The 25,815-nt window shown below is 42.0% G+C and overlaps 1 protein-coding gene across 1 annotated transcript in view; it reads right to left on the bottom strand.

Annotated features, from left to right (window-relative positions):
- Positions 1–592: 592 nt before the first annotated feature.
- LOC309594676 (glypican-5-like) overlaps positions 593–25,815 on the bottom strand; it is a gene marked incomplete at both ends in the record, with an annotated part of 385,721 nt that continues 360,498 nt past the window's right edge. The window contains one exon of the mRNA XM_082320908.1: positions 593–795. Coding sequence (XP_082177034.1) covers positions 593–795 — 203 coding nt within the window. The remainder of the gene's footprint in view (positions 796–25,815) is intronic.

The raw sequence follows: 25,815 nt of genomic DNA, 5'->3' as shown, positions 1-25,815 counted from the left end.
TATTAGACACACCATATGCTTTTATGTTGCTTCCTACAATCTAAGCAGTAAGAGTGAAAAGAAGTTTCAAACATGCTTTGATCTTCTTGACCATTTAGAAATTTCATCAAGCTGGTAGAGGGTACTTCACTTTTACATGGTTTACAACTGTAGATATAGCTCGTTAACTGTTCACTAGAAAAATAAAGTATGTATTGGCTTGAATTTGAAGACTGACCAGTCATATAATTTATCAGAAAAATTAAACAAACAAAACGAGCCAGTCAGATTTCAGCAAAGGAAACTGAGAAAAACAATAACACACACATACACAATCTCTGTGTTTGCAATTATTTCTACCCCGTAACTTAAGCCACTCAGACCCTTGTCATCATTCCCTCAGTATCTCGGGTGGGCTTTGTCAAAGGCTATCTTCAGGCATTGTAAGTGATGACACCTGGTATCTGCCAACTCCAGCATATCATTTAATATTTATTCTAACATATCACATAAACTAGAGAGCCATTTAAATTTGTTTTCTCTTGGGTAAGGCTGTAGGTATTACTGACAGTGAACAGAACCGCGCTTGCGCAGTGGCTGCAAGGCAATACAGCTACGGTGGACAGTGCCACAGAACTGCTAGTGCTGTTAAAATAACAAGTGAGGAACTCGGGGCTGCATTGCTCCCATTTCCAGTTACACTGTGTTTAGAGGATGACTTCACAGTGCTTGTGGTGGTTGTGGTGTCAATCTTTTTCACAGTCGGTTTTGGTTTGTTTCTGTTTTCTGGATGGGTTTTCTTGTCCTTGAGTATATCTGAAAACATGAAAGTAAATGTAAGATTAATCACACATCTTTTAAATAGTGGCTTCAAATTCTGCCTGTTGCGGGAACATGTACAGTAGTCTGAATAACTGAACTATATATGGAGAGTGATGGGGCACTTGTATTTATGTTTTAGTTGGACTCAGCACCCACTGTTTTGCTCAACAAGTTGTCTCTGACTGGCCTGCTCTACTTGCCTATTCATAGACACAGCCTGAGCAGAGTAATAGGTATTCTGCATTGCAGTGGTTGGTCTCAGAACCTGGTTTTCTCTCATGAAAAGCACCTTCAGTTTCACCTGGGATGGGAATTGGCTCATGCTTTAAAACATAATGTTAGGATTGAGTGGTTTTGTAACATGCCCCAGTGAAACACCCATCAAGTTGCAGGAGGAGACTGGAGAGCGTACTGACTTAATGTAACAGTCAACTTCCTGGCTTCTTTCTGCTTTGCCGCTACCCTTAACTTTAAAGCAACGTGCGACCCTTCATATAGTAAGACGATCTGGCAAGAAAGATCGCTGACACGAGGACATACAGAGGTGTCATACATGCCTTGTTCATGAACATGGGCAAAAAAGTGGCTACAAAGAGAAAATGCTTCAGGTTTTGTTTCATTGTTTTTCCTAGCACGTACAAGGATTTTTTTTTGCTTTTAAAGTATGGAACAATATCACTGGGGCTTTTTTCTCCCTCCAGATGCACTTTGGGGCAATTCTGGGCATCTTTTATGTAAAGGAATAGATTCATAAGAAAGTAGTAGTAGTAGTCCTTTATTGCAAAACCATGGATTTTTTTAAATGAGAAAATGACTGATAAGGGTCTCCAGTTATCTTGACAGTCTCAAGCTATTTGCAAGTATTACTGAGATCGTATTGCTCTTGAACCCTCTTATTGGCCTTGTGGGGGGAAAAAAATAATCACGATTTCATCTGATGATGGGATGATGATTTTACAGTCAATCTATATAAGCATACCCGAGTACCTGGCAAAAACACATTTCTACCTGGAAGAATTTATAAATTAACAGTAATTGCTCAGGTCCAAGCTTATAGGATTTGTGATACTAATGAATGCAGTGCACATACACAAGAAAGCAAAAGGCATAGATTTGTAATGCAGATTAAACAAGAGTCCAATCTTAAAATAAAACCTCTGAATCACAGAAGCAAGTTCCTGGCAGAAACTGGAAAGATGGAAAGTATTCCAGAAATGTAAATGCAATCTGAGATCATTGTCTGCATGTCAGTAGTTCTGAACAACCATCAATAAACTCACTTGATAATAAAAATGAGCTATGGTATTGGGAAAGCACACATTGTTCTTTTGCCAGTATAAACTGTAAAAGAAATGCAATGAATACCTCCATTTTATCCTAATACCAACATTAATCCCAGAGGAACCTGTGATTCCTAGACCTGACTCAAGGGTGACTGCAGAGAAGGGACACTGGCGGGCAAGGTATACAGTGGGAAAAGGATTGTCTGACACTGTGCTCAAAATTCATTACGGCAAAAAGCAGACAGAGCTCCTCTTCAATTCCAACTTGCAATGGAGCTAACAGAAATGAGGGGAAGAAAAAGCGTGCTCTAAATGTTTAGAAAATATCAGTATTCTGAGGACACTTAAAGAAAAATGGACAACCTTCAGACTGTCATTAAAGTAAATTAAGAATAAATCATGGAAATAGGTGTGTTCTGACACTGCCTAGACTCCTTTCCATCACTGTCATTCTCCTTTTCGACTGCGGTAAAGGCACTATTTCTCTGCTGCCTCTTATATCATCCCAGCTTGCTGACTTCAGCTCTCTGGGGCCAGCTGATTAAATTAAGACCTCACTCAGGTAAATCTATTCCCCTCTTTCAGTTGGCCATGTCCAGCATTGTAACTTGATTGGCCTCTATAAATCGGGCAGACTGAAATGTATTAATTCGTTTATTTTCTTAATATTGACTTAACCAAAAATCTAAGGTAAGATTTAATGCTATCAGAGAGGCTGTTGGTTTTTAAAAGCTTTCCTCTCAGTGACTGCTTAATGCACTACATAACAAGCGTTAAATAATACATCAGAAAATTCTGCCTTTATCCTTTCCACGGGAAGGACTACATTCTGAATTCTCTCTCTGTCTTTACAGAGTATCTTCTGATGCTATTCATGGCCAATTCTAATTTGGGATTTAATTGTGCAAAACTGGCATTTTATTTAAAATGCTCTATTTTCTCTCTTCTTAAAAATAAATAAAAATAGCCTCAGTCCTAATTCAGTTCAGTTCAAGATCTTTTTCAATCTTATATTTAGATTTTAAGGCACAAATTTCAGCAGTGTCAAGATTTTGTATTTTATTCCAGTTTCCTCAGAGTTCCTGTTGCTTACTCACTCCAGGGTTTTGGCTGAGAGACTCCGAGTTAAATGAGTTTTTCCTCTTAAACCTTTTTCTTAGAGTCAGAGATGGTTACGTTCAGTCTACTACTGACATTCAAAAGGCAAAAAAATAGTGAGCATGCTAAAAAAGTGTCAGTGTGAAGACTAGGCACAGAAATGAAACTCCAGTCTCAACAAAGCCAACCTCAGATGTTCAATACCCATGAATCAAGCCCCCAGAGTATGACTTCATAAAACAAAACAAACACACCCCACAACTTTGGTTTGTTCTAGTATTTACCTTCTGCATTTTAAAGGCTTTATAGTTCCCAATTAAAAGCTTTCTCAATTGCTAGAAACCTTCTTCCCATCATCAGTCCCCCTTTCCTCTCCAGAAATGGAGTGGGTAAAATCTTTGAAGGCTTCAGCGAACCTCAGGCTAACACATGTAATGGCCTTTTGGACACTGGCATATGAGTATTATTCTACACTGTTCATTTATCCCTGCATCATGATGGTGATACAGCCGCTGTAGTAGCTACTGTGCTGTTCCCTTATCCAGGCTCCCAGTGTGCATATTCAAATCCTGCCAAACAGGGTACTTAGTGAAGGCAGCTGACCGCCAAAGCCGCCTTCGTGAGCAGCCTTTTGAGACTGTTGCCGAGGACGAGGTCTGTCGGGGTCAGTGAAGATGGCTCGGCGTCCCTCTAGGCCCTGCGATTACTGTGAGTGCAGGGAACAGCTCGGCTAGTCCAGGGGATTGAGTCCACTTCCTTAGCTGAACTTTCATCCGTGTTAACTGCTGTTAAATTCATATCTTGACAGTGTAAACAAAGCACATAATGAAAATTACTTGACCTCGATGTTTAGAGCATTTAGGATTATCTTCACCTCAAAGATCTAACCGCAGATTGCTACCCAGTAATGCATGTGCCGCTCAGACGGCACTGAACTTCTCATAAATACTTATATGGATCAATACTATTCCTCAGAGAGACTAGCTTAGGATAAAAAGGAGAGTCAAAACTGTCACTGTCATCTAATTTAGGAACAGGAAACCTCGCCTGTAGTGAGGGCTGAGCGTGCCTTTCAAACGCATTTGGTGAGCCACACATTAAAGCACACCTTAATCTTAGCCAGTAATGATACGGGGGCAAAACAATGCGATAGTTATTTTTTGCCAGGTTGCCTGACACAAGTTCAAGTCATACTGGCACCCCGGCTGTTAGTTCACCCTCCCTAGCCCAAATGATTTGCAGTTTGCTACTGATAGGGATTATCAAAGGTGCAACTATTTATTGGTGTACTTGCATGCTATTGCTCTCTAATGAAGGGATCAGCAAGGTGTACTTAGATGTGTGTTGAGGTTTCCTGTTGTCCTGCCAAGGAATGAGCAAGTTCATCTACTTAACAGAAAGCCCCTTCCATTTTTGTTCTCTTGACCTGACTTGAGCTCAGTCCTTTCTCTGTGATTGCAAATGATCGGTGTGATAGAAGTCTTTCCCCGAAAAGATTTGCCAGTGCCACTGAACCCTCCTCGTCTCTTGTCTGAATCACGCTCAACACTGTCTTCACTGAGCTGCAGGGTAAATGCAGACTCCCTAGACAGGCTGCTGCTGCTACCGACACAGGAAGAGAATACTTCTGGAGCGAAGGAAAAAGGCAAAAAGGGATGTGCAGTTAAATGGGCTGATGTCACATCGAGGGAAGCTGGATTAGTTTTGGGGATGCCTGTGTTTGAGCTGCCCCAGCACCTTTCAGATCCAGCCCTCGTTACCCTTCACCTCTCACGGCTGAGCAGAGGGGGCCATGGGCGGACTCTGCTTTGTACGCCAGTGCAAACGCTGAGGCGCCAGTGCTTGTGGAAGCAACGTGCTTGTGCCTCGGGACCTCCGTTCCTCAGGCAGTACACTTGCGATCAACCAACAGCCACGGTGCCCGCCTACATCTAAGGCTACGGATCATCACACCAGACAAGTGTACAACCCCTGTGAGGGAATTCTGAATAAAAACAAAACAGAGATTTGCCAGGCTAGTCCTGTAAATGTTAATTATAGCAGCCCAGTTGCTAATGAAGTGGGGCACCGACAGCAGAGAATCGATGCTCATCAATCCACCATGCCCACAACAAAGTGGAGATTTTGAACATGTTTCCATCAGTTTTACACCATGAGCTGCTAGGGAGAACTTTCAACCCAGCTATTTGGGGAGAAAGTGGGGGGAGAGAAAAGAAGGGGAGATTGTTTATTTCTGCTTTCCCACATTAATTACATGAAGTCAGACCTGTCCATTTCTTCCTAGACTTTCGTGCAAACGTTGTGCTTTGAAAAGACAGAATTGTCGGCATCTACAATGGCAAATTAATGCCTTGGTCTTGAGTGCCTCATCATGGATGTAATGACCTCATAACGCAGGTCTAAAGTGAACCGGTCAGTACCTGCACTTACTCGCCACATTGTAGCTCAGTTGCTTGATAAATTTCACTTTGATCACAGGCTTGGTTTTGGCTGACAGCTTCATAAGAAAATTAAAGCTAGGTGCAACTTGGTGGAACAGGCTCTTAAATTACAGTAGATGCTACAGTGTTATTATTAGCTTTTTATCACCTCTGGTAGCAAAAGCTGAAATTACTTTTACATATTCAAAAGGAGGGAGCTCTGAAATTGCAAAACAATGCTGTCACCATAAAATGTACCAACAATTTCCAAATAATCTATTATCCTGACATTAAGACCAGCACTAATTATTTCCAGTTACAGCTGCAGCAGACAAATGGAAACAGGAATGCTGTGGAAATGGGAATGTGAGAACTCCCGAAGTGTGATGGAACTTGTGATGCAATTCTCCAAATTCTGGAGTGTGTTATTGTCTGCTATATAATACTAGTCAGTAAAAGGCAGGTGTAATATATCCCTTTTGGAGCCAGAAGAAGGGAGCAATTAACAGCTCTGCAGCCTTCCATGTATGTAGTGTTCTACCCCTTTCTATTTCAGCCTGAGAATATGGGGTCCCTATAAGCCTTTTCCCCACACACCTTCTTATGGAAACTTGGCCTTAGGAGGAAAAAAATCTTTAACCAGAAAAGGGAAGAACTACAGGAGTTACAACCACATAGGTCACTCTCCTCACTTAACTACTGGGTTGCATTAGGTTTAGGCCAGCCTCTCCAGAAGACTCACGGGACAAGATTACGAAGGTTAACCGATGTGTTCCATTTTCATTCTGCGATCTTTCCATTTCTTTTTTTAAGGAGTGTGTAACTGAAGAGAAGTTGGCCTTGGGTGGATAGTCATAAATTGGGACTAGGATTATCTATGTCCAATTTTTAATTCTGCATTAAACTCTGTGTGATCTTTGGCAGATCACTTCTCCCTGCAGGCCAGCGAGAGAACTACTTTATTTCCTATGCATTTTGTACATTCTGGATGTAAAGTCTTCAGGCTGAGAAGAACCATACCCACTCTCCTCAAGAAATAACATTGGCTGGAACTTTCAGGAACTACTGTTATAAAAAAAAGTCAAATGCAACAAAGAAAAAAACGCAATAAAGAGAAGTCAGAAACAACTGTGAGACAATTTGAGATGTCAGGTGCCTGGAAACTACATTTACATGAAACAGCAACTCCTTCCTCCATTCCCAAACAATCTTTTGTCTATATGCATCTGAATATGAGAGAGAGAGAATAGGGCATTATCTCAGCCATACTACTGTAAGGAAACCTGTCACTGTATTTGTTTGGCTTTTGATATACAGCTGCCATAGCAAACTCTGCATGATTTTCATGAGCCACAATAAAATTGTATTAGTTCTGAGGGCTAAAAAGTAAACCCACACGTATAACTGCCTCAGCTTCTACCATGGTAAATGTCAAGATAGAACAATCCATCTTTTCCTTGGGAAGAAATAACCTAACCTAACAAACCTTGTGTGATTCAGCAGTAGTTCCATTAATCAATCAGTCATTTGCAAGAAAAGGTTTTGTCATTTTGTTTCTATTAATACGGGATTTATTCAAATGCAGACAAGCTGAAAGCATAAGCTTAAAACATGCCAAACATCTTTTACATTTCCTGGAAACATCTGTTTTTAGTCTAGTCCTAGGCACATGTTTGTGGTTGCATGTTTAAGCTTGTTTAGTTTGCCAGATACCTCGTACATACTGCAGCACAGCTGACATGACATCCTGAAACACAGCATGGAAGTATCTGTAAAACATGATGTTCCCAGTAAATCTGTTGAACTTTTGTTGTAACTTTCTTGTAATGAAAGAAACAACTAAAAAGCTCTGTGACAGCCTTCTGCCATCACTATATGGTGCAATCAATTAGTTAAGTTTAGAAATTCTGTACATGCCTCACTGGTAATATCCAGAAAACCAAGAGCGATCCTGATACTGCATGCCTCACATGCTCAAAACTACTATTAAACTTAATGGGAGTTTAGGGGGATGCAAGGAATGCAGGATTGACCTTTATGGTTAAAGATGAATGTGTGCTCTAGACTTCAAAGATTAGGTGCCCCTGCCAGTCTGGAGTGTGCAAGTGATCAGCACGCCAAGTGCCGAAGGCATCTGCTAAATATCACGCCACAGCTCAAAGCTGTAATTAAGAAAAATATAAACTGGCTCAAGGAAGAAAAATATTAGTAATAATTGAAAATGCTTTGGCTGTTGCTTTTGTCCTGATGATCTCATTAGTTTTGGTTACAGAAACAGTTCTCACACTGGCTGACGCAGGGCATGCTTTGTTTGTGCTCTCATTCTACCCACATCTTTCCCAGTTAACTTTTATTGCTCAATACAAAGGTCAAATCGAAGGCTTAATTAAATTGTATATGGGGAAACTATAAACTTATTTTGGAAGGGAGTACAAAAACATTTAAAGCCATCCCAACTCCTCTCCCCCAGACACTCCTTAATTTCTCGAGAAGAAAAAGAGCATATGTTGGCACGCTTTCCCTTAAGGGGAAACTGCACCTTTTCTTGCTTGGAAATTTACCTGTTACAAATATCCAGCCTTTTCATAAACTGCTAATTGTATTTGCAATTGACATTTGTAACCAGGATTTTAATTTAGCTCTGCAGCTCTGAACAGACAAAGCTCCATTTTGCAAAAAGACTGGATACAATCTTATGCTAGCAGCAATGTAAGTTCAACTTAAGGCAAGGATTTGAACTTCATCTGCTTAACTTTAAACAGAGATCATACCACCAAAATAAATACTATTAACCACCTGCTTGAAGTTAGGCATATGTGTCTCAGCCCTGAGGCCTAAAACAGAAAAGCAGCGTCTCTCTCAGCTGAAAAAACTCACACGTCATATATAAGCACCATTTACAGTTTCTCCGTGCCATAAGAAGAAAATCACATAGCTTGAGAGGAAGGTCAGGTTTGAGTATGCTACAACCTGTGCACTAGCAACACCAGTCCCCGAGAAATTTTGGGCTTCCATGTGATGAGTTGGCTGCTAGAGCTGAGCATTTTTGCACCACTGAGATTCTCAAAGCTCCTGTTCAGCTCTTGTCTAGCCCTAGGGGAACAACAATTCTCTAGATCCTTCAGTTTCCATCTCCAAAAGCCCTACGCCATTTCCATTTCTGCAGCTGACCGTGCACACAAACCCCAGGGAGCTGTGAGCTCCACGGTCCCTGGGGCACTGTGATGGAGGTGGAAGATGGCCTGCAGGTCTCCTCTCCTCTGCCAGACCTCGTCAGCAGAGGCTTGCAGGACCACACCAAACAGTAAGAGAGCAGACACATCTGCCAGCTAGGGCAGTAGTTAAAATGCGCACCAATGCCAGACGATATCTAGATTTCAGATCCTTCCCATGGCTGATTTAGAAGGGGTGCTTGAACCCAGGTCTCTCCTGCCCTATCCAGTCAGAAAAGGTATGCAGAGACGGCTGTCTCTCAGACTGAAGCAGGCTCTGCAACATTGCTATACGCTCTAACTACCTGGGTCTACCCTGAGAGCAAACTGGCCCAAAATGCACTGGAAAGAACTACTCAAATTAAGTTAACGGGGTCAGCAAAAAGAGAAGTGCCACCGAGTGAGGTCTCTTCATGCCTCCACGGACACGCCAGGGAAGGGCAGGAAAATGGACTGCTATCTGCTTAGGAAGCCATACGCTCGCATTTTAGCATAAGCAGATGTCCTATCTGTAAGGAGTGGGCAGGAGAAAATAAACCACAGAGGAGTTCCCATCCCACCAAAGAGCTCTGTGACTCAGGGCAGAGCCCTTTTGGCTCACAGTTGCCTTTGCGAGGCAGGGTGCATTCAACACGTACACCTCAAGCAGCTCAACTAAATCCCTAAATATAATAACCACACACAAGGGATCAACTTCCAGCATGGCAGCAGACACAGAAAAACAATCACAAACATCTCTAAACGACATCCGAAAGGTTCTTTTCACCCTGCAAACGTGCTGCTCTCGTCATTCCTCGCGCTTTAAAAGCTAGTCAAATTCTTCCAGTTTTTCCCACTGCTCCCCAAGAAACTTGGGCAGACATGATTCCTGCCGCAAGATTTTGAAGTCACCAGTTCCCAGTGGCGGCAGTGAGGATTTAAAATGTTCCCTGTATTTCTGTCATTTCTTGAGCTTATAGAACCTTATACTAAAAATCTTTTAAAGGGGTTCTAATAGGATATAATAATAATTGATGTTTAATTATAGAATAAACATTGAAATCACTTCAACCCACATATCATCTGATTTCTTTTAATCTAGATGACAAAAGGGATTAGTTATAATGCCAAAGGATAGCTCTGGTCCTTAGATCAATCAGTAGGAAACATTTGCTTATTGAATCTTTCCAGTATTTCATTTCAGTCAGAACTAAAATCGAAAGAAACTGGCAAGATGTTATCCTGGATTAATAATTTTAGACTTGGTATCAAGAGCAGTAAAGGAGAACATCACAGCATTAGGCTTGCTTCAGCTCTGCTATGGGAACTTTAAATTAGTCTTTTCTCCTGCTCTAGTTTGGCAACTATTCAGCATGCATATCCTCTGTTTCACATTGCTAGGTTTATCCGGCCAACCAGAACCCCAGCTCTATCACAGCTGACAGTTATTGACGGAGAGGATGATTAGAGCCATCACTCTATTAAATATCTGTAGCAAGAAGAACATGTTTCATGTGAAAATACCAAATGGCTTAAAAGCATTATCTTATTAGTAGCATGCAGTGAAACTGATGAACCCTTATCACATTCAGCAGGATGACGAATACCCAAATCAACACAAACGGAAAGGAGATATACAACCAGGGGTAAAAAATAAACTTTTCTAATAAAACGTCTTACAAAATGCAGCACCATCCATTAGCATATGCAGAAGATTATGCTCAGTCAGTGTTCAGGCTGTGGAGCAAATTAAAGGAAGGAAATTCCTGTTTGGAGCTGGCAATGATCCCATTCCCCAGTTCTGTTCTGGAAGGGTAGGAACTGCTCCTTCCAGTTTTCATGGGAGACATTTATACCAAAACCACCAGGACTGTAGACTGAGGGCTATAAATCTTCCCCCTTTTTCAGGGTAACAGCACTGCTAAACTTTACGTTGGCCGGAAGCGACAAAGTGGTGACCTTTTTCTTCTCTCACTTAGCCATGTAGAAAAAGCACTTCTGGCCATAGCCCACACATCAGCTAGAAACCCCTTGAGGTATTAACTCCATCATGAGACTGGTAAAAACACCATTTTGAGAGTGACAAACATTGCGTTGCAACTCTGCAATTTTCAACTGGCTTCTCTACACTGATGTGCTGAAGTTTGACTGCTCAGGTGAGACGTGACAAAGCCAGCATGGTTCCCAAAGCCCTCCTCCAGGCACCTGCAGCACTTCTCCAATGGATTGTGCCAGGTGGCTGAGGGTGGTGATGAGAAAATGTATGAAGTTTTTAAGGAGGAAGAAGTTGGAGAGCATGAAAGCAGCAGGGTGTTGCTGCAAGGAAGTGGAGAGCAATGGGAGATTCCAGATCAGGAAACTGAATGAACTTGAATGAATACATAAGGGACCATCTCTGCTTGTTTCTATGCACAGAACTGGCATGGACATATGCAGAGCACTTCTTAGGTGACTGAGCACGTGGCTTGATTTCTGTGTGGTTCCACCCAGCCAAAGAAGCTTTGACAGGCACTCAGTCTTCTCTTGGAGATTTATCAGTTATTGCCAATTTCTTTCTGTCATAAGAGCTCTAATAAAGGCAAAAACCCGCTGGAAGTTCATGAGAGCTGACACTGTGTGCTGCGACGGATCTGTTGGCACTGCTGCGGTCTATTATGCAAATACGCATCACTGGACTTTGTAAAACATAAATTATGTAAATGCCCATTTAGAGACTCTTCAAAATGCAGATTACTTGCCTGATGTTTGGAGACAATTAACATCTCTGATGTGAACCTGCACTCGGGGACTGCTATGCTACAGCCTGTGGAAGTCTAGGCCTAGCAAATTTTATTTTGCATGCAGATTCAATCTTGGTATGATGGACTTCTGCTGTAAAAGTCAACTGTGTCATGATCTACTTAAGCCACATATCACTGACACCATCGGTTTTAAGAGACCCCTTCAAATCTGTAGCAGTGCTCCAGAAGATCCTATCTAGAATTCAGGTACACACTTGTTCATTTGGGATTACGAGGGGTTTTTCTTTTTAATTAAGACTTTGTATTTTAATTGATGCATGCCAAATGTCTGCATGTCTGCATGATGCCACGTGGCTCATTCTCCTGTGGGGGTAAGGGTTTGAGTCCTGGTTCTCCATCTCTGCAATCCTGTTCTTGGCCCTGGGTCAGACTTGAGTCAAACCCAAAATGTAACCAGCATAGACAAACCGGACTTTGGGTTTGACTATGAGCTTGGCTACAAGCTTGGCACAACAGGTATAGGTCGATTCCTCAGGGTGCTTAGTACTCATTAGGAAGGCTAGGCTCCCACTCAGGAATTAAATCAGGCAGTTAGATTTGGGGGGTTTTTGTTTGTTTGTTTGTTTGGGTTTTTGTTTAGTGCATGCTAAGCCTCTTGGATTGTTCTCAGTGGGCTCATTCCTGGCATCTGAGATCTTACAAAAATCTAGGCCAAGCAATATATCCTTTGCTCGAAAAGAAGACATCATAGAGCATCTACCTGGGTAAAGAATTTGGAGAAACTGGGTTTTTAGGAGAAGTAAACTCAGCATCTGTTGGACTTCATTAAATTCTTGTTTAACTTGAGTTGAGCTGGGTGAAATTAAACTTTATACCTCAACAGTGCTCTTCCTATTTGAAGCAATTGAATCAAAGTAGCTAACCAAGGGCATCTTCCTACTTTATAACTTCAAAGAACATTTATTCAGAGATAGCATGTGAGGATCACATAATTGGAGCCAGCTGATGGAGAAAGGGCTGCATACTGAGCTAGCTGGGGAAAAAATACCTAATTTAAGGACAGATTAGAGATCTGAAGCAAAGTTCATAAAGACTGGTGTGTTACAAAGCAGAGGTAATAGTTTCCCAGACTGGCAGAGACAGTGCAAGTGAAAGGAAGAGTCCCTCTAATCACTGTTGGCTGAGTAGTATTCCCTGAGCAATGAACCAGTCCCTATAAAAAACAAGGAGTTAAGAATGGTAAAATGAAACAGAGATACTCCTGTGATATGTCACCAAGCCATAAGAAACGGTAAATTCTGACATGGCTATTCCATAAAGCAGAAGATATTGTGAGGTGAGAGCTAGCCAACACCCAGAGCATTATATTTCTAGCTATGGCATGGGAGAAGAAAAGGCAGGAGGAGGGATAATCTCATATCTGTTTCTCTGCAACAAATTGTTGCACCTCACTGAATGCCAAAAGGCAGTTTAGTTCTTCCATTGATAGTAAGTGAAAAAAAATTTCTGTAGAATGACAGTGATCATGCAACTCTAATGCAACTCTAAAAACATACATAGTTTTCTCGTAAAATATCAAGGGACAGAAATCTTGTTTGTGTAAGGATTACTGTAGTATCATCCCTTAAGAGAAAAAAGTCCCTTGTATGTGGGCTGATGCTCAATCTCTTCCCCCCCTGCATTGCCACCAGTTTCCATTAAAAAAATCAGAAGCAAATGGCTTATAAATTATAATCGTTACACGAAGGTGAGTTTGAAACTGAACTGGGAAAAGTGCCTGAAGCTTGCTTTGGACTTTACTAGTACTAACCAGTTATACAGGGATGTTTTTGGTAATAGGTTTTGCTTAAAACTGAGCATCTATCGGAGCATCTGAAAAACAGAAATAATTTTACCAAACCACCTCGAACTAGTGAATCAGAGCGTGGCAGAGCATGGGTAGGCAGGAGGAGAGGTGGCCACACACAGTTCGGCCAGGCATCCCCTGTTTGGCCAGAGAGGAAAGGAGAAGTACAGGATGGTGGGAATGGGGCACGCAGTGACAGCCAAGAGAGCAAAACCTCCATTTTCATTGAAACTGGCAGGAATGTGAAGGGTCACAAGAAGGGCTCATCACCAGTGAAAGGGAAACTAAGAAAAATGTGTACCCATGGATAAATGAGACAGGGTGACAAAGGACACAGAAAAGCCTGAGATATTAGAAGCTGCCTCTGCCTTGGCTTCACTGAAAAGATCATTGCTCAGGTTCCTGTGGCTGAGTCTGGGGAGTGAAGTATTACCCATGGTAGAAGAAAATCAAGTTAGTGCGTGTTGGTGCTGGGATGAGGACCAGTATTAGGGCTGCGCAGGCAGCTGCCTATGGGAAGCTGTAAAAACTCCCTCATTGAAGGTATTAAAAACCAGACTAGGCACACAGGAACGGTTTTGGTAAAGCTGACTCTGGCTTGGAGCACAAATACACGCTAGAGAAGCTTCTTCCATCTCTGTTTTCAATCTTCCAATGATCTATTCATCTTGATGAATCTATTCCATGTGAAAAGCAAATGAAAATGAACTATTCAATCAGTTTGTGACTAAATTTGTAACTATCTATAAAAACTGAGGGTGAACATCTTGTAAAAGGAATATACCTTGGCAGCTATTGCTGATGAAGTGCTATCAATAGGCATTAAAGCTGCAAATGGCAAGGTGTTGGCAAAGTGAGAGGAATTGCTGCAGAAAGTAAAAAGCCAATCTGTATGATGAACAGAGTGTATGTAAAGTAGAGCAAATTACCAGACACACAGACATGAGAGTATAGAGGCATGGGAGCTGATTAAGAAGTCCTTGTGAAGAAATCTTGAAGGCTGGCCAGTTCCTCTAATTCTCTGGCATCCGTTCCAGCCGCGCAGCTAGTGAAAAGAGCACTGTCTGTGATGTGAGCGTACACGTGGTCATGTATTACAGGGAGACGATGGATGTGCAATACCATTGCAAATGGCTGCTTAGAACTGCCATCCCCCTTTTGGAACAATCCTGCTTTTCAAAGCTTCAGTAACCTTGGATAAATGCCAAAGAGGGAGACTTGAAAGGCCCAGCTCCCGAATTCCTCAGTGAGAAATAAGCTGGGCGTGTGGCTGGATGCACTGTGTGTCACTGGCACCTCGAGTGGGTGACATTTGGAGGCTCTGCTGCTGGGGTTTTACTTTCTGAACACCTTATCCAGTACATTTGTAACCTGAGAAAGAAGTGATAGCCATAAGACCTTACAAGCCCATCAACTGCTGTTTTTCCTTAAAACCAGAAGCCTGATTTTTATTTATTTTTCACTTCCTGGGTTTTCACAAGACATTCCTTTTTCCCATTTCTTTCGGATTAAATACAATAGAGCCCTGCTCTTTAATCTGCTAAGTAGAGAAAAAATAAATGACTTTCTGAACAAGAATATGCATTACAGACCTCTACTAGTTTAAGTGGTGGAAACCTGCAGCAGCTAAGCACCCTCAGGTGTTTTGGTTTTTTCCTGTTACAGAGAAAATATGGATCATTTGAGTTTTGTCTCCAATATTGTTAATAATGGCTTGTGCTAGGAAAAAGTTAATTGTAACTGGACTGAATTTGATATAACTGAAAGTTGAGCTTGGCTTACAGTCATAAAGGGACCAATTAAGCTCAGGGTTTGTATTGGAAGATTATTCTCTGCTTTACCTGCTACCCAGGAAAATTTCAAGACAGAAAAATCACAAACATGACCAAAAGTCTGATTTACATGCCCACTTGAAAATTATCGGTGCTTTAATTCTTCCCTTTTATGAGATAGCCTACTGTAAATGAAAGCTGAATAGGCAGAGGTAGCCTGTTAAAAATTCATTACCATCTTTTTGGTTACACATTGAAAAGGAAAGCCCCCCCCAAATTACAAACATGACTGCTTTAATTGGGGATTCTGCGTGCTGCAGCAATAGAAATAATGAAGCATGCATGAGATTTTGATTGTTGAACTTTCATGAACTTACTGTCTTCACTGCTCTACAGTAGAAATAATAGGAAATAGGCAATTGCAAACATCAGCCAAAATGCTTTTCCAAGGGTGTGCCTAAGTAAGTTGTCTTGTTTTCAGATAAAATGAGCATCTGTAACTCCCACTTAGACCAAGACCTCGAAATGCATCTAAAAGAAAATCCAACTGCAGTGCTTTAGCAGGACCAGGGAGCGGGGCTTACCAGTTTTCTCTACGGTGAACCGCCAAAGGCAAGGGAGCAGCTACACTGTGCCCAGAGAAATTTCCAAGTAGTCTTCCACTGCATCTTCTAATAGGGTACTCTACAGCAGCTAATACAGAGGTGACTGAAGACAATTTGTTTTAGCAGGGTCAGTATCTGGGACAGCGTTTCTTGGTCCATACTAGGGAGAAACCATCCTGCCCCCAACACACATCATTGCACACACGTTGTAGCTGCCAGAGTATGAAGGCATAGATTAGCATTAGCACTCAGCGACAGATGTGAACAGCAGCATCTTTGCTTTTTATGTGTGCAGTGGGGGAAGAAGGGGAGATTGTGAAAGACACTGGGGATGGCATCAGGATGGGAGGAAAAGGTACAGCTGCTTTCTGCAGCTTCCCACTATGACCTGTATTATGGTCTAAAACAGCATGGCACACTGAGTTTCATTTTTCTTTTAAAAGATGTCTGGCTCTTGAAACGATAAGCACACTGCATATGCAGCCACAGGGCCCTTTTCCACTTCTTTACACCATACTGTAGTTACGTCTGCCAACTTGATGTAAAACACTGCTTACCACCGTAAGTACAAGGAGAATTGTGTCTGCCTTGCAGAGCTCTGAGTGACTGCCTTAAGGTCAAGGCACTGGTGAAGCAAGTCTGAATAATCTTCCCCCCACTTCAACCATTAAATGCTTCCCTTTGGTTTGGATAGCAAGATACGGAGGGAAACCACACCTTCAGCGCTGCATAATGCACCCAGTTCAGCACACTGCTGCGCTGCAGTGCCGGCTGGACGGCGTAGCAGAGAAACCCACCCCAGCACAAGCAGGGAGACAGAAAGCCAGCAGACAGACTAGCAGATACACAAACATTTACAGGTATAAAATACTTTTGACTCAGGTGTTATTGTGCCCTTATTTACCCTTTAAGCCCACAAAATTAAAAACATTTTCAATGTCTCTGAAGCAGTACTGCTAGCATATTACATAACTTCTAAAAGATCTGCCTGTAAAATATGACTGAGAAATGAATGCAACAAAACCCAAACAAACCCCAACCTGCCTCCCAGAAACACTATATCCTTTAAATCCTGGAATTCTTTAGTGGTTAAAGTCATACTTCGGTTGAATTCCCAGTGTTTGGGTAAAATTTATGACACAGCAGCCAAGTAATTTATATTCTTATTTGGAATGAGCTTTCTAAACTCTGCTTTACTACAGATGCCAGCCTCTATACTATATTCTATCATTTGCCAGTGAAAGCTTTTCTTTCGAGTTAAGACATTCAGATGAATCACGTTTTCTTTGCATCTTTTTTAAATGAAAGGTTTCCTTGTCTCTGTAATTCCCACTCCTCACCCTCTAGTTTCTGTTGCTTTCGCTGTACAGAGCCAGACTGTGATATTTATTCCCTTACTTAACAATGAATAGTACAACATATCAGTGAAAGCCCTTCCGAAATCAATGAGACTTTTTACGGAGCATGGTACTACTCATTGTGAGCAGGAGTGTTTCAGTCTGGCCTGAAGAAACATCCAAGAGGACAGAAGTTGAAATGAATACAGTTACTCACCACTATAATACATGCATTACAGAGAAGAGACCTGGGCAGATGGAAAACCATTTCAGTAGCTGCCAAATACTTTGACCCCCTACAGCAGGTAACAAGGGACCCTGGGAGTTCTTAAATCAAAACATTACTGTCTTGACACTAATTCCATAAAAATAAGTAGTAACTTTTTACATTTCTAACGTCTTTCCAGAGTCCTAACAGATGTTACAAACAGTAAATGTGGCAGCACTCCTAGAAAGTATTATTCCCATTTTTCACATGAGAGAACGGAGACATGAGGAGGCTAAAATGATCTGGGTGGTGGTCACAGAAGAAACCTGCCATTACCTTCAGAGTCAGCAATACATTTGCATCCTTCAGTCCAGTAACTGATGCAGTCAGATGTCATTTCATTCTAAATTCAGACATTTACTAACAGGTAATTCACCTCATTGCCAAATCAAAAAATCAAACTGCATAAGTAATGATATTGCTGGGTTTCAAGCTTGTAGCTCACAATTCTTAGCCCACAATATTTGATGAGGGATTGTCTTTGTTCTGTTTGTACAGCTCCAAGCACAATAGTGTCCTGAACGAACACAAGAGCTCCTGGATTAGCGAAACCCAGGAATATCTGGAGCACAATCAGTTATTTACTGTATTTACCTAGGGCGTACCATAGCTGAATGCCTGATCTTGCTAAGAACAGGATGGGCATTAAAAATAGAAAATGTAGAATGATGTTACAGTTCTTAAAAGAAAAAAAAATAATCAGCTGTGATGATACAAGTACACAACAGCTTCTGCTGATGTGAGGCGCAGTAAATTATGAGTTGGAAGTATCAAAGGCAGTGTTATAATGGGGAAAGCTGTCAGCAAACAGACATGGAACAGTGAAAAATGAAATAGCCTTCCCCAAATTATGCAGCCTCCTAGAAGCTTCACACCCAATGTGATACAGGTTACAGTGAAGGTCTGATGAAATTAGTATTTTTGTGTGTGTGATGTTGTTTTTTTTTAATACTTCCTACAATGAAAACAAATGGTACCAGGTTCCCAAAGCACTACTTGACAGGGTTATTACAAACAGCTATTTAATTCAGAAATTCTCTCAGCTTCTATAAGAAATCACAAAGCCACCCAACCTGCCTCTAAAACAATGAAGTTACCCAATGACAACATACACCTCAGCATCTGGAGATTACCATGCAACGTATGCATCCAACCTTGTTTGCAAAGGCTGAGAGAGGCAGTAGCTTGCTTCTTGCCCCGCCGCTACACTGTTAGATTATGATCTTTGAAATATACTGAATGATTACGTAGAGATAACCTCATGCTTGACCAAGTATACCATGCAATTAACATTTTAAAGCCATTTGGCACATGTCTAATATTAACTGCTGTATTCATATTTTTCCCTGTTCCCATATTTACTGATAAGTCATTTGTTTGTGCCTTGGCCTATGCTGAGCTATCAAATGTCTCCTTTCAGGTCAGCATAAACCAACAGCCAGCTCAGCGGCAGGTAGTAGGCATACTGGTAGAAGTGAAGGGTAGTCTAGGCTTAGTTGTAAATATCATCATGATGGTGGACTTGGCAGTGTTAGGCTGATGGCTGGACTAGATCTTAAAGGTCTTTTCCAGCCTAAATGATTCTATGAAATGGAAACGTCATCCATAAACATTTATCATGTGTTTATAATTCCGGACCGGATTCTGTGAGACAGAGAATGGAGAGATTTGGACCTAACACTCTCCAAAGGGCTTTGCATTCAGCGCAGCTGGAGTATTCTCGTCTGATCTCACGCACTGACACAGCCAGAAGCACACCTGAGCCTCCAAGTAAGACACTTTGATTAGTATTGTGCTGGATAAAGGAAGAACTAAAGATGACAAAAGTTCTCCTTGTGCTCAGAGCTGAAGGGGGTGCTTTGATTGCAGCAACAATGGGATAGTGACAGTGCTGACGTTTGCACAGCCAAAACAGGCAGAAAGGGCTTCTCCTGTTGCCACGCATGGCACAGACCCAGTCTAGCTGTCAACCTTTGGCTTTGCTTCTCTCCCCACGTCTTCACATCTCAGCTGTTTTGCCTTTCACATGCATGAAATCATGGATGCTTTCCAAGAGAGATGCTGAGGGCATAAAACGCTTATCACCCCCAAGTTTCTGGAGGGAAAATGAAAATTCTTTCCTCAGGTATCCCTAAGCAATTTGCTTTTTCTTCTGACGTTTCTGCTTTTCTGCACATCCCAATTGCTTCCCCTAATCAAAGTGCTATTTTTTCCTGTTTGCTCCAAACATTTTTGGGTGCTCAATGTGCTAAAGGGAACAGCACAAGTTCTCCGACAGGTAGGATACAGCCTGACACTAAGTCACAATAACACCTATGTAGTAACAGAGCTCAACCTTTATCTGGGACGGGCGGTATTTGTGTAGGGAGCTCTGCTAGCATGCAGGGGCCCAGCACAAAGAGACCTTAATGGACTACTTACATGTGAAACCTTTGCACTTGTCTTGCATGCAAAATGAGAGAGAACATATGGTCTGACTCTGATTAATGCACAAAAATGTTAAGTGTCATCTGTTTTAAAAGACAAAATGTGGTTAAGATTTATAGGGAAGCTGGGTAACCCCAAACCTCTCATCAATATCCCCTCTCTGTGGAAGTGAATAGAATGGGCTTCCCCATATACACGCACTACAGGAGGGACTGCCATCCTGCGCAGCCACAGGCACTTTATGGCAGTAATTGGCTAGTGGAAGTGAAGGAATTCATTTGTACACGTATAAATGCAGCATTAGGAATGTGCAGTAGCATGCAGAGCAGTCATTTCAATTTTACTTGTTTATGTACCTCTTGTAAAAATAATCATTTATAGTCATTATAAACCTGTTCTAATGTAAATCAAATGAACAAATCAGTATATTATTGCTGTCTCTTTTCATCTAGTTTATTTGGCAGTTGGGTTTGTTAGCCCTGTTAGGAACCAAGGTTGTCAGTCACCCCACAACCCGCAACTGGAAAGGGCATTTAAAAGAGGTAGATGCAACACTGAGGTTGAATACTTAAGATGAGGTTGAATACTTAAGATGAGCGGTTGCTCATTCCTCTGTGTGCAGCAGGCAAAAAAGGAGGCTGAGCGTAGGGTTGTTCGTATACTCAGGTGCAGGCACACAAACCTGCGAGGGAGGCTGCTGGTGGGAGGGCAAGGCTTGCAGTCTGTCCTCACTGCCCTCGTGTCCACCTGGCAAGCAATGAGGGTTTCCCATATCGCACTCAGTCCCTCCCAGACTGGAGTAGCAGCTGTATACCCCCTGTTCCACGTCTGATGAAGAGCCCTCAAGCCTCAAGACCTTCACCTGTTGGACAAAGAGGAAATGCACCTCTTGGCAAGCAGTGGTTGGGCTGCATCACAACAGAGATAAGGATTTGGATGGCTGCACACCGTACAGAAGAGTCAGAAGCTTTTTTTCCACTCCAAAAGCAAAGGAATTACAGAAGTTCACATGATACCCAACCCCATGCCCTGATAATCTTCTGCATATTTCCTCCTAGGTCGCTGGGAAGGGAGAGACTTCTCTTGGTGACAAAGGGGCAAACCAAAGAGAGGGGAAAAAAGTGGGGAATCAATGCCTAAATCAAAAGGGAGGCTCGATAGAAAAATCTTTCCCTAGATACTTTTGGCATCTCAGGATATAAATTACTTACTCTTATTTATACTGGAGAGGTGCCTGGAATAATCTGGGGAGAAATAAGGGCCTCTGACTTGCTTAAAGTTAAAAGCATTGTTGAGAGGAAAGCTGAAGGCACTTTTTGCTTGTATCCAGCAACTTCTCTATGCGGTCTGATGGGTATCACATTGTGTTATGCATGAGCACAAAAGAGAGCACAGAGGAGCCCAGTCCTTTAATAGAACCTCAAAAATAAAAGAGTTTTGAAAGGAGATTTTTTTTTTTCCCCCTCTTGAAGCAGTCACTATATCTGCTCAAAAGCATCTCTGTGGGGAAATAAACCTTCAGAACTCTCCAGTAAAAAGCTCCATCACATTTAATCCTTCTTGAAATATAACCTGGGGTGCCGAGCAGGAAAAGAATGAGGACAACAGAGAGGAGCAGCACACATACCAAAATCCCCCTGACAACAACCCTGGGCTATGCCCCAGCGCGATGAGTTATTCCCCAGACAAACCTGGGTGGGTTTCAGTTTTCTGTGGGAATGTGCCACCAGACAGAAAAACCTCAAACCAACCATATTCAGAACCTCTACTGCTACCTGCTTATTTACCTCTATCTATTTGCGCCTGCAATGCCTCTTTCTTGGTTCGGCTCAGAAATGAACACATTTGTAAAAGCAGACAGAGTACCTCTCATTTTTATCGCCTCTAAGAAAAGAGGTTATAAGATCCTGCAGTTCTCTGTATTCCCTAGGCAACATTCTGCACAGCGGCATCTCCTGCTCAGCACCTCGCTCAAAATGAATACAGACAGGTATTTGCTCTCATAATTACCGTCTGATAGTAGGGATTATATTCTGTCCTGAATCTGCCATCTCCCTCTAGAGCAAACTTGGCTGGATGACTAGCATTCGTTAGAAATGAACTTAACGGTATTTTGACTTGACATCAGTTGCTTCCTCCCTGGTCATATATACCTTTCTATTTGATAGGATACACTAACTCACATTGGCATTTGAAATAATAGCGTCACCAAACCTCGAGATGAACGGCACGTGATTTGTAATTGCTGCAGCAGAACACAATGCACACATGGGTAACTGCTGACGAGTGTAACGTTGCACGCTTGATCCCTAAGCAGGAGATGGTACCCTACACAACACCACACACCACAGGAGCAGAGGGTGCTGAGGATGAAACAGGTAAGAGTGCTGCAGGTGCAGCCAACAAGCCCTGCTGCTCCCTTCCTTGCTTGCTACTATTGCTGCTATGATTTGTCTGTAATTTCCCTTGAAGGGGATCACTCTGGTCTTCCTCTTCTCAAGTCTTTGGGCCCACAGGCAATGGGAAAAGAAGTCCTGTAAATTTGGATAGCAGCGTCTCTGGGTGATGCCTTCTTCAACACTGTCTGGAAATCACAGCAAAGCTAGACTGTGAAGGATCTCCTAATGGATGCTGTGCAACAGGCCTGCTTACAGAAATGACACCTCTGATAGAAGGAAGCTATCACCCAGCATGGACATGTCGCCAAGGCCATACAACACATGCAGAAGGACTGCAAACCTGCTGTCCCTAGAAACACTTCTTGTCCCCCAAACACTTCCCTAGAAAAATCAGACTTCAAAGCAAAACACAGCATTTCCCCAAAAGAAATTACATCCCTAACAAGCATTTCCTCCTACCAGCTACTAAGGAAATCAGCCTTGCATATAGCCAGAGCTATTTCAAACCAAAAGTCAGATACCTGAAGGCGCATTTGAGGGAAAACTCCTCTCCAGGCCCTCTAGGAAGGAGTGTATTGAGATAGAGAGTTTGGTGGCCTGGATGGACACCATTGTTGTGATCCAGTAACCAGTTGCTCTGCTTTACTAAATGATTACTCAGCATCAGTGAAATAAAGTCAAAACTCTTCCAGCTGATGTGATGAACATTTTGAATGAGACTATAAGAGACATGCTGTGTCTCACTAGTGTCTAACAGTGACCCATAGGTAGTTCTTATGTTTGTGGATTGTGGGGGGCAAGACAAATACCGCAGAGCCTCCGGCTCAGCCAGAGGTAGCTCCCAGAGTCACAGACACAACCTGACAAATCTAATCTCCTCTGAAGCCCACTTCCAGTACTGTGGAAGGGAATTTACCTTCTTCACAAGGTTGCAGAGAGAATAAAATCACTTTGTAACTGAGAGATGCAAGTATACTACAGTGACAAGTCTATACAGTTCTGCAAGCATGTCCAACATCCTTTCCATAGGAAAGCAATTAATCCTGAGGAACTGTCACTGAAAGGTTTCTGTGAACAAATCTAAGAAGTATTCCTTTTCCTCCTTAAAAAATAAAACAGAAAAAGCACAGGAGAGATTTTAGTGTTCAGTGATGACTGGCTGGGGTCTTACTGAATCTCCCCCCAAGTTTTTCATGTTAGCATTTGATCAAAGGGATAGTTTTCTCAACTAACAGGGGACAAATTATATATCTTTTCTGTTAAAGGTAATTCCATATGTAGGGAGATGTAAGGAGGGATTCTTCAATGCCCGTGTCAGACTTCTGAGAGAAAAATCCTATTTTCTAGCAATTTCATAAGCTTCAAGGAAATATGGAAAGTTTAGTACCTTACAACTTTTTTTTTTTTTTTTTTTTTTTTAAATCTAGCTAGCCTCATATTACACATGAAAATGTTGTTGCAGCATATTTACTATACGTAAGTAGACCTGCTAGCTGAAAAGTCTTATCTCTGGAATAATTACTTTATAACTGAAAGCAAACATTCATCAATACACCAAAAAATCTCATGAGTTTGATTCTTTGTTGTAAAAGACATCAAAACAATGATAAACTTGAATAAATGAATTAAGGCAATAGCAAACTCCTCCAAGTTTTATTTTTCAGAGAATTGCCAGTGTATTGAAAACAAGAAAATAAATTAAGGGCCGCATCTGCACTAAAAATGAAAGAGAATTCCACCACATATTAACAAATATTGTGGGAAACATTTTTTTAGTGAAGTTGTCCAAGAGTTTGATTTTATCTAAGCCACATTACTGAAGAAAGCATATTTTAATTAAAATCCTTACTGCACCAAACTCCTCAAGTCAATACTTACATCCTATTAATGTCAAAGAGATGCACTTCAATGCTTTGCTGAATAGGGATGGTCTGCTGATTTTAGGACATATCTGCAATGAATCAGCTTCTACCAAGTCAACTGACATCTCCTGACAACTTGTCACAGTATTCGAGAGCCATTCAGAAATATGAGAAGGTTACCCACCTACAGCTGTATCGTCAGAGATGCCTCCCCCCACAGTCACGCTGCAAGGGACTTAGAGCTTTGTCCCACACGTCCTCCTCTCGTTGCAAGTCATCCAAAAGAGCAGCTACTACAGAGCCAGTCTCCCACATGCCACCTTACTGTGATTGCCTAACTCCTGGTGAAGAAATAAATGGACAGATGGCCTCTCTGTGGCTTTCAAGGGTGGAGACAGCCTGTAGTGACATGAGTGACACAGCCCATGCTCCAGTGAAGGCTACCCTCTGAGACAGGACTGCATTAGCCACCTTGCAAGCCAGCTGTGAAAACCAGTGCTACAACTAGACAGGTTCTCTGGGGAGATGGCTGCACCTTTTGACCTCTTGCACAGTGACATGAATGGCCATCAAGACCGCTTGAAAGACTTGTATGAGGAGAAAGGTGCTCAGTGCATGAGGGGCTATTTCAGCCTAGAGTTATGAGTGAAAACAGGTGTTTTAATTTCCTGATGCAGATGAAACTTGGCCATGTCTCTGTATGGGAACTGGGGAAAGGATCCAAGAGATCCAGCCTAGGAAGGAAATCATATAGGGCAACTGGCCACCTGGATTTCCTTCACACAGTTGGTATAAGCAACATCAGCAGAACGGTGATCCTCATGGAAAGCCAGAGCAGCAAACAGGTTGCTTTGGGCTCAGATATCCACCTTTGAGTGCTAGAGACACTTGTATAAGTGAAAAGGAAGTGCTTCATTTGACATGGGATATTTACTTAAATCCAAGCAAAAAAAAAAAAAAACAAACCTGTCTCAGACATGTTTACTTTTGTTTTGCTGCTGACATAAGACACTGGCAGACACTAGCTCTTATGTCATCATTAGAAAGCTAATGGATGAGTCTGGAAGTCTCAGTAAACTCTTCTTAATGAAACAGAAGAATTAAAGAAAAAATCTGGGGATGCACAAAGAAAGTTTAAATTCCATTGAAAGGGCAAAACAAGTAGTAACAAAAATGTTTCAGCTGCAACTATTTGCATGCACAAGATTAACTGCTACACAGGAATAAAAAGCATTTAATTGCACCCCCTTCAAATGTTAGTGCCTATTTTGTATGAGGAAAGGAAAAGGAAGAATTGGACAGTTTTAGGCTGAATCACCTCTTATTTGTTTCAAACCAGTTTTAAATGCTCACTGGGTTCAATGGAAAGACTCTTGCCACTTAGCTTTGAATCAAAGATTTTATGATTTTCTTAGATGCAAGTATACAATTCCTAGGATTTCAGCACGCTTTCTTTTCAGCCAGCCAACTTTTCCCTCCCTTGTTACCAACCAGATAGCTGTTTTCTGCCATTCTGTGAGCGGGGACACTGGCGTGCGCGCACGCACACAATGGTTTGAACGTGACTGCGGTAGTACCCAAACCTTAGACCAGTACAGTACAAGCTCAAAGTGGCTGAATGGCATACACCTAGTATGCCTGATGTTTTCACGCATATTCCTGTCTGGGATATGTGGGGTAGAAGCAAAGCAGCCTGGCCTTAGAGGCATCGGCCCCGTGGCCACCGGTGCTAGCAGAGTCTCAACATCTGTCAGGATTGGGCCCG

This window comes from Platalea leucorodia (assembly GCF_965183815.1).
Source record: "Platalea leucorodia genome assembly, chromosome: 8".
NCBI lineage: Eukaryota > Metazoa > Chordata > Aves > Pelecaniformes > Threskiornithidae > Platalea > Platalea leucorodia.
This window is presented reverse-complemented; position numbering and strand designations above follow the sequence as displayed.